At 33.1% G+C, this 14,907-nt stretch overlaps 1 protein-coding gene across 1 annotated transcript; it reads right to left on the bottom strand.

Moving 5' to 3' along the window:
* Positions 1-1,331: 1,331 nt before the first annotated feature.
* LOTGIDRAFT_175087 (hypothetical protein) lies at positions 1,332-14,421 on the bottom strand (the record flags this gene model as incomplete). The annotated part of the gene is made up of 4 exons (XM_009055224.1): positions 1,332-1,385; positions 2,666-2,895; positions 4,128-4,202; positions 14,160-14,421. The coding sequence occupies 4 exons, from the start codon at positions 14,419-14,421 to the stop codon at positions 1,332-1,334; spliced, it is 621 nt and encodes a 206-aa protein (XP_009053472.1).
* Positions 14,422-14,907: the final 486 nt, after the last annotated feature.

The following is a 14,907-nucleotide window of genomic DNA, read 5'->3' as shown; positions in this document are numbered from 1 at the left end:
ATGCCCATAATGTCTCCAGTTCTGCAACTCTCTGTATTTTAAATGAAATATTGCTGCCTTAACTTTGATTTTGAATAACTCATATATCAATATGAATATAAAGCTCTAGGATAATATTGTCTCCAGTTCTGCAAGTTCTTTGCATTTTACATGAAATATTGCTGTCTTATTTATGTGTATAAAGCTCTTAGAAAATCTAAGAACCTAAATTCATAGAATGCCAACTACCAAGTTTTATCAAAAATCCATTATCATCTATTACCACTATCATATTCTCCAACCAAATCTCACTTGAGTCAAGGGCAATAACTCAAACTCTGGATCTTCAGTTGTAAAGTCAAAGAAAAATAAGAAATGGAGTTTTTAGAGTTTCTTTTCTGCACTTGATGGCTAGTAAAACCCTGCAGTGTGCAATGAGGAAATTTTACCAGGAAAGCAGCAATAGCCAACTCTTTCTCAATTTCCAACTGTCAGGGGATCTGTAATATGCGCAGCCTGTAGCACACAGTTCCTCCGTTTATTCTCTCATCCAAACAAGTAGATGCTTTTTTCAAGTCAGCACCTCCGACCTGCATCACTGACAGGGGGGGAGGAACTAGGTTGAAATATCCAAAAGTATTATCTGGACTCTTGCTAAGAATGAACCCTCAACCTTCAGGCCATGTATTCTCAAAACAATCTTAGCGCTAGGATGTCCTAGATTATTGTATTCTAACATTGATTCTAGGACATCCTAGCGCTAAGTTTGTTTCGTGAACAGTGGCCAGGTTAGCGAGCAAGCGTCCTAACTCAATAAACCACTGCTACTCCTATATATTATGGTTGGTGAGTTCATATTATAATGTTGAAATATAAACCTAATTCAACAGGATTTTAAAGAGGTTTTCTAACCTTTTATGTTTTAGGAACACTGATTGCATTAATTTGCAACATTCCAACTTTCAATCAGACGTCTGTAGTTCAAGCAATTCCACACAAAGTAAGCGTTTTATGACATCACTATTGCAAAAGCTGGTATTTATAAGGACTTATGTGACAGTGACAACATAAAACTATCAGTGTCTCAGATACATATAGAAAGTTTAGAAAAACTCTTTACAATCCCTTTAAAAGAATTATAAAGATGGCTGTTTATAAGATCATTATTTATTCTCCACCTACAATTCTCTTGTTAAATCAGGTCAGGTTCATTTAATTAGTTTAACATTTTTAATACCCAGTTAGTCTGGTTATTATCTTTCCACCTGGAGACTAGGCTACTGTACTTATTCACCCTCCTTACTTTATAATAGTCAATTTCCCTCATTGTACACTGCAAGTTATTAGGGGCTCTATCCTCCAAAACTTAACTTAGATAAAATCCAGATTTTAAGAAATACAGTAATCTGATTGGATAATAAAACAAAATTTAAAATCAATTTTAGTGATTGACCAATCAGATGACTGAAATGCCAAAAATCATCTTATGTTAAGTTTTCAAGAATAAGGCTCCAGGTCAGATTGATATAAAAAGTTTAACATATTTAATTAGTTAGTTAGTCTGATTGTGGGTTTTTTACTCTTCCACCTCATGACCACTGTATTTCTTTAAATCTGGATTTCATCTTAGTTAAATTGTCGATAATAAAGACACCTAGAGCCTTATTCTCATTATCTTAACTTAAGATGATTTTACTGTTAAATTTATCTGATAGGTCTTTCACTAAAATTGATTTTAGATTTAGTTTATTATCAGATGGCTATTTTTCCTTAAAATCTGGATTTTATTTAGTTAAGTTTTGGAGAATGAGACCCCAGATCACCTAGGTACTGAACAAGTCACCGTCCAAGGATTGAAACCCATGACTTCAGGTTAAGAAGCAGGCCATGTATTCTCAAAACGATCTTAGCACTAGGATATCCTAGAATCAATGTTAGAAGATAAGAACCTAGGATGTCCTAGAATCAATGTTAGAAGATAAGAACCTAGGATGTCCTAGAATCAATGTTAGAAGATAAGAACCTAGGATGTCCTAGAATCAATGTTAGAAGATAAGAACCTAGGATATCCTAGAATCAATGTTAGAAGATAAGAACCTAGGATATCCTAGCTCTTAGATCGATTCGAGTATACATGCCCTGGTCTTTAACTGTCTCTAGTCTTGAATCACAAGTCACAGTAAGAATTAGTAAGAGATATGGTAGATAGATTAATATATTATGTACAGGTTGATATAAAATATTATTATAGCTGTTAGTAACATTAACCTAATAACAACTTTAATATCACCTCATTCTATACCATTTCTTATATTATACCGTACAAAATTCCGTCAAATTGTTTTGTTATTCTTGATAACGAGGAAAGATAGTGGACCACAGCTATATACACCCATCACGGCATGCTGATGGTAAATATTCAAGATTTTGGGGCAAGGGCAATAACTCTGCGAAATTCGAACTTGATCTTCGTTTTATGAATATGTATACACATACCGAATTTCATTTGATTCCATCAAAATATCTAGTTTTTAGAGCGTTTACAAGCAAAAATGACGGACAGGGGTTTCGACAATATACGTCCACATAGAGAGATGTGGGCGTATAAAAAGGGTAGCTTAGTTGACAAATCAAGACATCAAGTGTCCCAAAAAGTAGGTATTTAGATTGAAACAACCAGACTTACCTGACTCTGCTTTTGTTGAATCAATGATAAAACGTCTTCTGTGAGGTAATAATCCTTGGCCCTAGCGTCAGTAAATACATAGATAAACGAGTTCGGTAAGGAGACCTCTAGGGCTGTTTTTATAGCCCCCACACTCATCTCTGGACAATCCCCACCCCCCTGTACATATAAATCTCTCAACTCTTCCTGGAATTCTTCAGAATCGGTCGTCACTATCACTGGCCCAATATCTGAAACGACAAGAAAGGAAAATTATTTCGTATATCACAGTGCCAGGTTCTATAGTAATATAGTTTAGAGGGTTGGTTTATTACTTGACGCCATTAGCTTGGTTACGTTGATCAAATGGTGGTTGTGGGTTCCGATCTCGATTGGCGTGTAAAAGTCTGATGACCTATAAGTCATCTTCACTCAAATTCCAGACGACCCATCAGTAAATGGGTACGGATAATCCAGGAAAGCTGAACGACTAGCTGGTAGAAAGGAACCATAATTGTGAACCCAAGTTGTTATCCTTGTAAAATATACAATCTTATATGGTTCTTGTTACTCTATAACCTGTATAATAATAAAAACAGTGGTGGCTCCAGTGGGAGTACAGGAGGCATTTGAACCCTCAGAAATGGTTATCACCCCCAATTTTACACTCCTTTTATTTCTAAGAATATTTAACACAGGATTTTTATCATTTTTGCCCCAAAATGGGTGTCATGTTAATTACCAAATGAATTCAAGTTTTTCAAATTCTCCCCTCAGTTTCTTCATTGGAAGGTTATGCTTCGCAATCTTTCCTCATTTTAAATCTTAACCCTTAGGCTGGAACCGCATGTTTCCAGAGACAAAAAGCTCAGTATAATGTTGAAAATATCAAAACCATACAGAGGAGGTGTACTGATTTTACAATGGTTGAACTGACTCAATCTGGTCTCCATGGTATAAGTTGTGTAATGTAGAGAATGTGAAAAAAAAAATCACCACTTCTACATTAAACTGACTGCTCTGAACACAGTTGTAGATATGTCCAGAGCTATAGTAATAACCTTAAAGACCATTCAGCTATTGTCCAGTTCTTGGACACACTGAAGACAGTTCAGGTATTGTCCAATGGTTAACCACTTCCAGACTGGAGTGCCATTAAAACTGTTCAGTTAGAGTCCTAAACTTGTATAGTATACTGAAGACAGTTCAGCCATCAATCAGAGTGACCACTCAGAGAACAGTTCAGTCCTTTTTAATCTGTTTCTAATTTGACCAGAGTTCCCCTACTATTATATCCCCAACTAGAGTCTGACCTCTTAACACAGTTTACCTATCAATTGTCCACCAATCAGAACAGATCAACCATTGAGCAGAGAGGCCAGAGTTAAAGGGACAGACACACCATTTTTGGACCAATTACACTTTAGTCTCAGAAACTGGAATTTTTTAGCTAAGCCAATCAGTTATAGTGTTCACAGCTCACCGTCGAAATTTAAGCCTTCAAATCCATGTGTGTCCAGAATTATACACGATTGACGACTCGTCAATTTAAGATATTCTGTGATATATAGAAAAGACATAAATAGAAATAGTGAGTAAAATTCCTAGTTTGAAGTATTTTTAAAGGAATTATGTGATTTTCATACATTTCTAGTACTTCTGAAGACTATTAACATATATTCAAAACTAAAATCAACCCCCCAAAATAGCTCACCTGCCCTTTAAAGGAAATCAGAGAAGCCAATATTTAATAATTATGTGCTCTTTAAACCTTAGGCATCAGTTAAATAAAGTTTTATCAATTAACAAAAAGTCTGAAAAAAGTTGATAAAAATTCCATTTTTCTCTGGTTCAAAATGAAGAAATTGTGACAAAGAGAAATTAATACTATCGAAATAATGTGAACCAGAGTTGGATGACAAGGCTGGTAAGATAACAGAACACATCTATATCCCACAGGACATGACAGAGACTAGGGTTGGATCTCTCAACTTTTTACAGTATTGCTGTAGTAGACAACATTAAACTCTGTTTCTAGAATTTCAGTCAAGTTCTAGATAAGTTTGAGTTGGTCTGTTTCTTTTCATAAAGATAGTGGACCAAATCCAGATACACATTTCTTTAGTTTGTACTGGGTAAATCTACAAATTTTCATTTTCCTTCCCTTTTATTTTTCGTTTTAGCCACTTCAGTTAGGGTCTAAAGACGGTCCTCTTGAACATTTGTCAGTATGATGACACCGCCAGCCAATCAAATTTCTTTCCTCTCCAACGCTGTGATTTTGGTGTGGTGCATTCAGGGTCTAATGCTTCATGAAGTACACCTTTTGTTTAGAAAATCACAGCAAATTTGATTGGCTGGCTGTGTCATCATACTGACAAATGTTCAAGAAGGCCGTCTTTAGACCCTGATGAATGTTTTAGAGGCCTGTCTTTAGACCCTAACTGAAGTGGATAAATTAAAGTAAAAATCTAAAAAAAAAACTGGAACAAAAGATGTTTAATTTGCGTTTTCAACTCTCCGTTCTTCCCTCCATTTACCAAATAACACTTTTGAAATATAGTAAGAAATTAAACTTAATGTTAAATTCTATTTTAAAAGATTTTATCTAACTGCTATCTATATTAGACTTGTTGAAGGATGATCTATTACAGTAATTTAGCATTTTAATCTTCAATCTTATAAAAACTTAGTAAGATATAGGTAGTTAATGTTTGATTGGCACCAGGTAAAATGATTTCAGATTGCAAAATAAAACACAGAAAGAATTGCTCTGATTGGTTCATAGTTTAATATATGATTTTTCTTAACTTATTTCGATAGATATCAACCAGCAAGAATCACACTTCCAATTTTAATAATTTCGATCTACATTTTGATCTATTCTTGACCAAAGTTGCCTGGCTTGATACATAGTTACTAGCTTTTCCACTATTCCTGTGGAATTGCAGGAACCAAAGACATCTGATTGAAAATTGGAATGTTACAAATCGATTCTATCATACCTGTAGTGAAACTTCTAATGTAAATTTAAAATTTGTATGCTTCTGCGAGTTCTGTCTATAATGCTCCCCATCCCCCCCCTCCAACCCCCAGTAAGCTAAAAAAAATGTGTACTAAACAGTAGAATATACAGTAGCTAGTAGACATAATACTCATGGTGAAAAAAGAAGTGTAACTAATGGAGGCAAGATAAGAAGGAGTCAGTAAATTACAGACAAATTTCTTATCTTTATTTGTCTTGTAGAATTGTAATTTATGACTTAAAATTTCTGACAGAATCTTAGAAAACATCAGGGTGTTTCCACTCAAACTCTACTCATGCACAAAATAAGAATTAGAGAAACTTGTTCAAGGAAATTTTACATATGATTCATAAGAAACTAATTCAAAAAGAATTGAACGGACTTGAAAGTATACTTTAAGTGCTGCCTTTCACGATGTTTAATTGATAAGAACTCCAACTGCTCTCAAGTGTTTTTGATATAAAATCCTCATCAGGACAGCTGATCTTGAAAGAAAGATTTCAATCTGAAGTACCGGTAGTCTTACAAAAAAAATACTAATAAAGCACTGATATAGTATGAGTAAGTTTTCTTATATTTTCTAAAAGACCAAGGTTATTCGTACTGCGATGGTATAAAAAGGGGCATCAAATAACATATGGCCATCCCTACCTAACCCTAACAAAGTCACTTAATATCATTCTTGACAATCAAAATGGCTTCAAGCTATAAATAAAACCCAAAAACTAGTGCACCTTGTGTCTTATCTTATCCGTACCGTTGTTAGCAGCCATAGAGATCACACATCGTGACAGTACAAATAGCCAGTGCGTTTCTAAAATACATTCTTCTATTCTAATTGCTTGGAGTTTTGTAAGACTCTTTCACCTTAAAATAAATATATCTAAAGTAACAGCTTTTTTCTTCTAACAATTTTGTTATAAAATAAGAGATTGTTTACATAACTTCTCGTGTTTACAGGCTTTTAACCTGATTAATAAACACATCAATCAAAACAATTAACAACTTTTATTCACCTGTAAATGAGTAGAAAATATTTCAGGTAAAATCATTGCCAAGATGTTTAACCCTCTGTTTTTATCTCAGTAAAATAGGATGTTTCTTTCTTTTTAACCCAGTTTACCAGTATCATCTGGGAAAGATCAAGGATAAAGGATTACAGAGGACCTTTTCTCATTCCAGTTTCGCTACATCATCTGGGATCAAGAACAAAGGATCCCAGAGAACCTCAGTTCTAATGCCAGTAAAATAATGATGTATCATTCCAGTCAACCTTGCTGTAAATGGGTATGGTTAATCAGGGAAAGATTAATGCCAAAAGGTTTGGACAAGGACCATCTAGCAGATAAAATCTTGAAACCTAAGTTGCTGTCCTTGTAAAAATGCCCATTCATCCAGATCAGGACCTAGTCTAAACCAAAGTTGGTATTCTTGTAAAAAATTATTTTGTGAGACCTACTCTAAACCTTAATTGTTATGGTTTTATAAATATTAGAACCTACTCTAAACCTTAGTTGTTATCCTTTTATAAGTATTAGGACCTACTCTAAACCTTAGTTGTTATCCTTTTATAAATATTAGAACCTACTCTAAACCTTAGTTGTTATCCTTTTATAAATATTAGAACCTACTCTAAACCTTAGTTGTTATCCTTTTATAAATATTAGAACCTACTCTAAACCTTAGTTGTTATCCTTTTATAAATATTAGAACCTACTCTAAACCTTAGTTGTTATCCTTTTATAAGTATTAGAACCTACTCTAAACCTTAGTTGTTATCCTTTTATAAGTATTAGGACCTACTCTAAACCTTAGTTGTTATCCTTTTATAAGTATTAGGACCTACTCTAAACCTTAGTTGTTATCCTTTGATAAGTATTAAGACCTACTCTAAACCATAGTTATTATCCTTTTATAAATATTAGAACCTACTCTAAACCTTAGTTGTTATGGTTTTATAAATATTAGAACCTACTCTAAACCTTACTTGTTATCCTTTTATAAGTATTAGGACCTACTCTAAACCTTACTTGTTATCCTTTTATAAGTATTAGGACCTACTCTAAACCTTAGTTGTTATCCTTTTATAAATATTAGAACCTACTCTAAACCTTAGTTGTTATTCTTTTATAAGTATTAGAACCTACTCTAAACCTTAGTTGTTATCCTTTTATAAGTATTAAGACCTACTCTAAACCTTAGTTGTTATCCTTTTATAAGTATTAGAACCTACTCTAAACCTTAGTTGTTATCCTTATATAAGTATTAGGACCTACTCTAAACCTAAGTTGTTATCCTTTGATATGTATTAAGACCTACTCTAAACCTTAGTTGTTATCCTTTGATAAGTATTAAGACCTACTCTAAACCTTAGTTGTTATCCTTTGATAAGTATTAGAACCTACTCTAAACCTTAGTTATTATCCTTTGATAAGTATTAAGACCTACTCTAAACCTTAGTTGTTATCCTTTTGTAAAAATATTATAACCTACTCTAAACCTTTGTTGTTATCATTTTATAAGTATTAGAACCTACTCTAAACCTTAGTTGTTATCCTTATATAAGTATTAGGACCTACTCTAAACCTTAGTTGTTCTCCTTTGATAAGTATTAAGACCTACTCTAAACCTTAGTTGTTATCGTTTGATAAGTATTAAGACCTACTCTAAACCTTAGTTGTTATCGTTTTGTACAAATATTAGAACCTACTCTAAACCTTAGTTGTTATCCTTTGATAAGTATTAAGACCTACTCTAAACCTTAGTTGTTATCCTTTTATAACTATTAAGACCTACTCTAAACCTTAGTTGTTATCCTTTGATAAATATTAGGACCTACTCTAAACCTTAGTTGTTATCCTTATATAAGTATTAGGACTTACTCTAAACCTTAGTTGTTATCCTTTTATAAGCATTAGGACCTACTCTAAACCTTAGTTGTTCTCCTTTTATAAGTATTACAACCTACTCTAAACCTTAGTTGTTATCCTTTTATTAGTATCAGAACCTACTCTAAACCTTAGTTGTTATCCTTTTATAAGTATTAGGACCTACTCTAAACCTTAGTTGTTATCCTTTTATAAATATTAGAACCTACTCTAAACCTTAGTTGTTATGGTTTTATAAATATTAGAACCTACTCTAAACCTTAGTTATTATCCTTTTATAAGTATTAAGACCTACTCTAAACCTTAGTTGTTATCCTTTGATAAGTATTAGAACCTACTCTAATCCTTAGTTGTTATCCTTTTATAAGTATTAGAACCTACTCTAAACCTTAGTTGTTATCCTTTGATAAGTATTAAGACCTACTCTAATCCTTAGTTGTTATCCTATGATAAGTATTAGAACCTACTCTAATCCTTAGTTGTTATCCTTTTATAAGTATTAGAACCTACTCTAAACCTTAGTTGTTATTCTTTTATTAGTATTAAGACCTACTCTAAACCTTAGTTGTTATCCTTTGATAAGTATTAAGACCTACTCTAAACCTTAGTTGTTATCCTTTTATAAATATTATAACCTACTCTAAACCTTAGTTGTTATCCTTTTATAAATATTATAACCCACTCTAAACCTTTGTTGTTTTCCTTTTATAAGTATTAGAACCTACTCTAAACCTTAGTTGTTATCCTTTTATAAGTATTATAACCTACTCTAAACCTTAGTTGTTATCCTTTTATAAATATTAGAACCTACTCTAAACCTTAGTTGTTATTCTTTTATAAATATTAGAACCTACTCTAAACCTTAGTTGTTATCCTTTTATAAATATTAGAACCTACTCTAAACCTTACTTGTTATCCTTTTATAAGTATTAGAACCTACTCTAAACCTTAGTTGTTATCCTTTTATAAATATTAGAACCTACTCTAAACCTTAGTTGTTATTCTTTTATAAATATTAGAACCTACTCTAAACCTTAGTTGTTATCCTTTTATAAGTATTAGAACCTACTCTAAACCTTAGTTGTTATCCTTTTATAAATATTAGAACCTACTCTAAACCTTAGTTGTTATGGTTTTATAAATATTAGGACCTACTCTAAACCTTAGTTGTTATCCTTTTATAAGTATTAGAATCTACTCTAAACCTTTGTTGTTATCCTTTTATAAGTATTATAACCTACTCTAAACCTTTGTTGTTATCATTTTATGAATATTAGAACCTACTCTAAACCTTAGTTGTTATCCTTATATAAGTATTAGGACCTACTCTAAACCTTAGTTGTTATACTTTGATAAGTATCAAGACCTACTCTAAACCTTAGTTGTTATCCTTTTGTAAAAATATCATAACCTACTCTAAACCTTAGTTGTTATCCTTTTATAAATATTATAACCCACTCTAAACCTTTGTTGTTTTCCTTTTATAAGTATTAGAACCTACTCTAAACCTTAGTTGTTATCCTTATATAAGTATTAGAACCTATTCTAAACCTTAGTTGTTATGCTTGATTAAGTATTAGGACCTACTCTAAACCTTAGTTGTTATCCTTTGATAAGTATTAAGACCTACTCTAAACCTTAGTTGTTATCCTTTTGTACAAATATTAGAACCTACTCTAAACCTTAGTTGTTATCCTTTTATAAGTATTAGAACCTACTCTAAACCTTAGTTGTTATCCTTTTATAAATATTAGAACCTACTCTAAACCTTAGTTGTTATCCTTTTATAAGTATTATAACTACTCTAAACCTTAGTTGTTATCCTTTTATAAATATTAGGAACTACTTTAAACCTTAGTTGTTATCCTTTTATAAATATTAGAACCTACTCTAAACCTTAGTTGTTATCCTTTTATAAATATTATAACCTACTCTAAACCTTAGTTGTTATCCTTTTATAAGTATTAGGAACTACTTTAAACCTTAGTTGTTATCCTTTTATAAATATTATAACTACTCTAAACCTTAGTTGTTATCCTTTTATAAGTATTAGGAACTACTTTAAACCTTAGTTGTTATCCTTTTATAAATATTAGAACCTACTCTAAACCTTAGTTGTTATCCTTTTATAAATATTATAACTACTCTAAACCTTTGTTGTTATCCTTTTATAAGTATTAGGAACTACTTTAAACCTTAGTTGTTATCCTTTCATAAGTATTAGGACCTACTCTAAACCTTAGTTGTTATCCTTTTATAAATATTATAACCTACTCTAATCTTTTCTTGTCATCCTTTTATAAGTATTAGGACCTACTCTAAACCTTAGTTGTTATGCTTGATTAAGTATTAGGACCTACTTTAAACCTTAGTTGTTATCCTTTTATAAATATTATAACCTACTCTAATCTTTTCTTGTCATCCTTTTATAAATATTAGGACCTACTCTAAACCTTAGTTATTATCTTTTAAAAATATTAGAACCTACTCTAAACCTTAGTTGTTATCCTTTTATAAATATTAGAACCTACTCTAAACCTTAGTTGTTATCCTTGTATAAATATTAGAACCTACTCTAAACCTTAGTTGTTATTCTTTTCTGTATCTGTTTTTAAGACCTACTCTTAACTTAAATACATGTTCTTGTAATTGATGAATATTCTTTATTCTGGAATTTTTATGTAATTATAATGTCACGCCAGTATACAGCATGTTTATAAATACTTGGCATGTAGTTTGTAAACAATTTTATCACCTGAACAATCAGATACCTGTAAAGCTCGTTACTGCCAGTAGTTAGTAGATCATTGGCCTATTTATATTCAGACAAAGCAGGTATTGTTTTAGAACATTAATGCATGTTAATTTCATATTTTGAAAGCTGACGTTAGCTTGCCCTCCAAAGACAAAAAGACTGCCAGAGCAAAAATGTCACATTAACTGCGTTTCCACTGAGCATTGTACAGTAAAGCTAGCTCTCAGATAGCTTAAAACTAGTTTTATTGTCAAACGCAAGTTTAACTGGTTCCCGAAAGATTTAAGCCTCAACTGAACCGTTGTGGTTAAGCAATTTGCCGATTAGAAACACATGAAGCTGGCTTATCCTTCAGTAATTATTTCTCTGGACCTGTCAACAGTCAGTAAGAGCAAAGTGCTCATATCGAAAGAAATCGACCAATTTAACTGGATGGTTGCAGAATTCGTCAACAACTTTAACTAGAAAGTAGAACTCCAGAAACTTACAGCAAACTCCATCATTAACCCAGGTTACAAGCCATTGTACAATTGAATCTTGAATATAACAGATTGAAGATGGACAAAGAGGTGCAAATAATTTTTTTTAAATCTAAAAATATTTCAAATAAAAAACATCTGTAGTGTAAGATTGACAGACAGAAAGTTGAAATAGAAACTGGATAATTAGTAAGTTAATAAAATTATAAATCTGGTTCTAATTAACTTGATGATACTTCATCAGACTAACGAATCCAGGTCATTAGGTACATCATTTCCTCTTCACTTTTCTCTTAAAAAACACAGAATCCTGTATGAGTCAAGATGTTACCAACCTGGCTTCCTCTTGTCAGTGATATAACTGATATGAAAAAAGCATCTCGTCGTTCAGAAGCGTGGTCCTGTGTGCTACAGGCTGTGCATATTAAAGATCCCTCAACCAGCCATGTAAAAAGATTTCATATAAAGTGTTAACTACATTGACAGATATCCATTTATCATTTAAAACGTTGTCTGAAGCAAGTTTTCTCAGTTCACAGCGTATATCACCAGTCTGATGAATGTAAATGTAGTAAACCCTTGGTACAAAATCCTTGTCCATAGACTGCCATGTTAAATCGATGTTGTTTATCCAGAGGCGGGAATAGGGAATTAGCATGTTGCCCATGCGAGTGCATAATACCGAATTGGTTTATTCATCGAAGGTAAACCATATATTCTTTTAGAAAAAGAGGAAGAATAAAACTATTTGGCAAGCCACCCTCGTAAACCACCTAGTCTGTTTATAAGTTAAAGAGAAAGTAAAAGATATGATGATGTTTATAGTTCTGGTTAATTTATAAAACACAGGTAACGAGGCAGGTAACGAGGCAGGTAACATGGCAGATAAAACTATAAATCTTTCTTCCTCATTACACCTCTATATATACATACTTTATATATACTGTACACAGATTGCCAATATTACATTCTACCCTTAACCTTTTCTACCGTGTTTTACTTTAGCAGGTTGATCTTGCAATGACTTAATACATACAGATTTACCTATAGTCTTATTGCCAATATTACACGCTACCCATTCCCATGGCAAACTCCTACATAAGATGTTGCTCATTTAATAGTGTATAGGACAGACATTTGAGGATGAAGTATATTTGAGAACATGGTTGCTGATATACCACCAAGAACATTGGGACCCTTTTAAAAACTGTCAGTTTACAGTCAAATTGATCCATGAGCCTAGATGAATATATTAATACTCAGAACTGGAGATGCATAACAATTTCTTCAGATCATCCATGAGTCACACACAAATGAAAAACACATGTAACAAAAATGCAGATTCGCATCTAAGTAGTAGACTATAATATAAATGAAATATTATATAAGATTTATTAGTAGTAAGATGAAACATGGTCAGTAGTTTTATATTATACTGGTTTATCAAGTTTTATTAACCTCTATAATATACCAGTTATTATTTACAATATATAGAATTATAAACTGTTCTGTCAGGTTTTTAAATATGTTACAAGGTAAAACTAAAAAAACTGACAGGTGGTTGAAAATAAACCAACAGTAGACTCTGAGTCCTCATTGTCGAATACTTAACTTTGTTCCAGTCATCTGATTGGTTAATCACCAAAATAAATGATATATGATGATATGATATGTGACAGGGTAGTACCATGGAACCCTGGGTAGAGTAGTACCATGGAACCCTGGGTAGGGCAGTACCATGGAACCCTGGGTAGAGTAGTATCATGGAACCCTGGGTAGGGCAGTACCATGGAACCCTGGGTAGAGTAGTACCATGGAACCCTGGGTAGGGCAGTACCATGGAACCCTGGGTAGAGTAGTACCACGGAACCCTGTGTAGGGTAGTACCACGGAACCCTGGGTAGGGTAGAACCACAGAACCCTGGGTAGGGTAGAACCACAGAACCCTGGGTAGGGTAGTACCACGGAACCCTGGGTAGGGTAGTACCATGAAACCCTGGGTAGAGTAGTACCATGGAACCCTGGGTAGGGTAGTACCACGGAACCCATGGAACCCTGGTTAGGGTAGTACCATGGAACCCTGGTTAGGGTAGTACCATGGAACCCTGGGTAGGGTAGAACCACAGAACCCTGGGTAGGGTAGTACCACGGAACCCTGGGTAGGGTAGTACCATGAAACCCTGGTTAGGGTAGTACCATGAAACCCTGGTTAAGGTAGTACCATGGGACCCTGAGTAGGATAGTACCATTGAACCCTGGGTAGGGTAGTACCATGGAACCCTGGGTAGGGTATTACCAGTTAATTTTAATTACCTACCTACCATGGGTCTCAAAAAAATAAAATAAGAGAAAGTAAAAATCACCCACCTGGATCGTGAAATGGAACTAAAACATAATTATAAAGAGGCTGAGTTCTCCGGCTTTTAGCTGTTTCTAAAATCCTTGCAGCTCCATCTATAACTTGTAACAAATCATCGTACATAGATCCTGTTATATCAAACACGAACGCCAGGGACGCAGATCCTAGGGGCACTTCCTCTACCCCCGATACAGTAACACGCGGAGACAGACATAGCAACCAGATAGTCAATAGTACTCCAGTGGTTATATATACTCTCTGAAACCCCATTTTAAATTTCTAATCAATTTTTATATCAGCTTTGAGAATTCATAATCCTATTTTTTTTAAAAATTAATCCAAAAAGTAAAGAAATAATTCACATAAAATGAATATCAAGTCACAAATTTGGATCTAAAATCACAAATCTTAAATTAGAGACGAGTTAAGTACAGACGTTCAAAAAAATCAAAATTCATGAACGAATAAAAACATGAGATTGTCTCACAAGAATACACTTTCAACACCAGGCAAATTCTATTTTCAAATCTTGCCGAGCTGTTTACTGTCATCGGAACAGTTACACCCAAAATCTTTTAAATCTTTTCACTGATCCAAAAACTGTATTTCTCTCAACTTGTAGAATTTATATCACACTGGTTCCCCTTTTTAGGCCAAAATCAATTTCATGGTGTGCACAAAAATTTCTGGGCGTTGCACGTTATTTATTTTTTACAAATTGTGCGCAATAAATAATAATTTTGAAATTTTCACTGT

This window comes from Lottia gigantea (assembly GCF_000327385.1).
Source record: "Lottia gigantea unplaced genomic scaffold LOTGIsca_239, whole genome shotgun sequence".
Lineage (NCBI taxonomy): Eukaryota > Metazoa > Mollusca > Gastropoda > Lottiidae > Lottia > Lottia gigantea.
The sequence above is the reverse complement of the archived record's forward strand: the minus strand, read 5'-3'. Positions and strand labels throughout refer to the sequence as shown.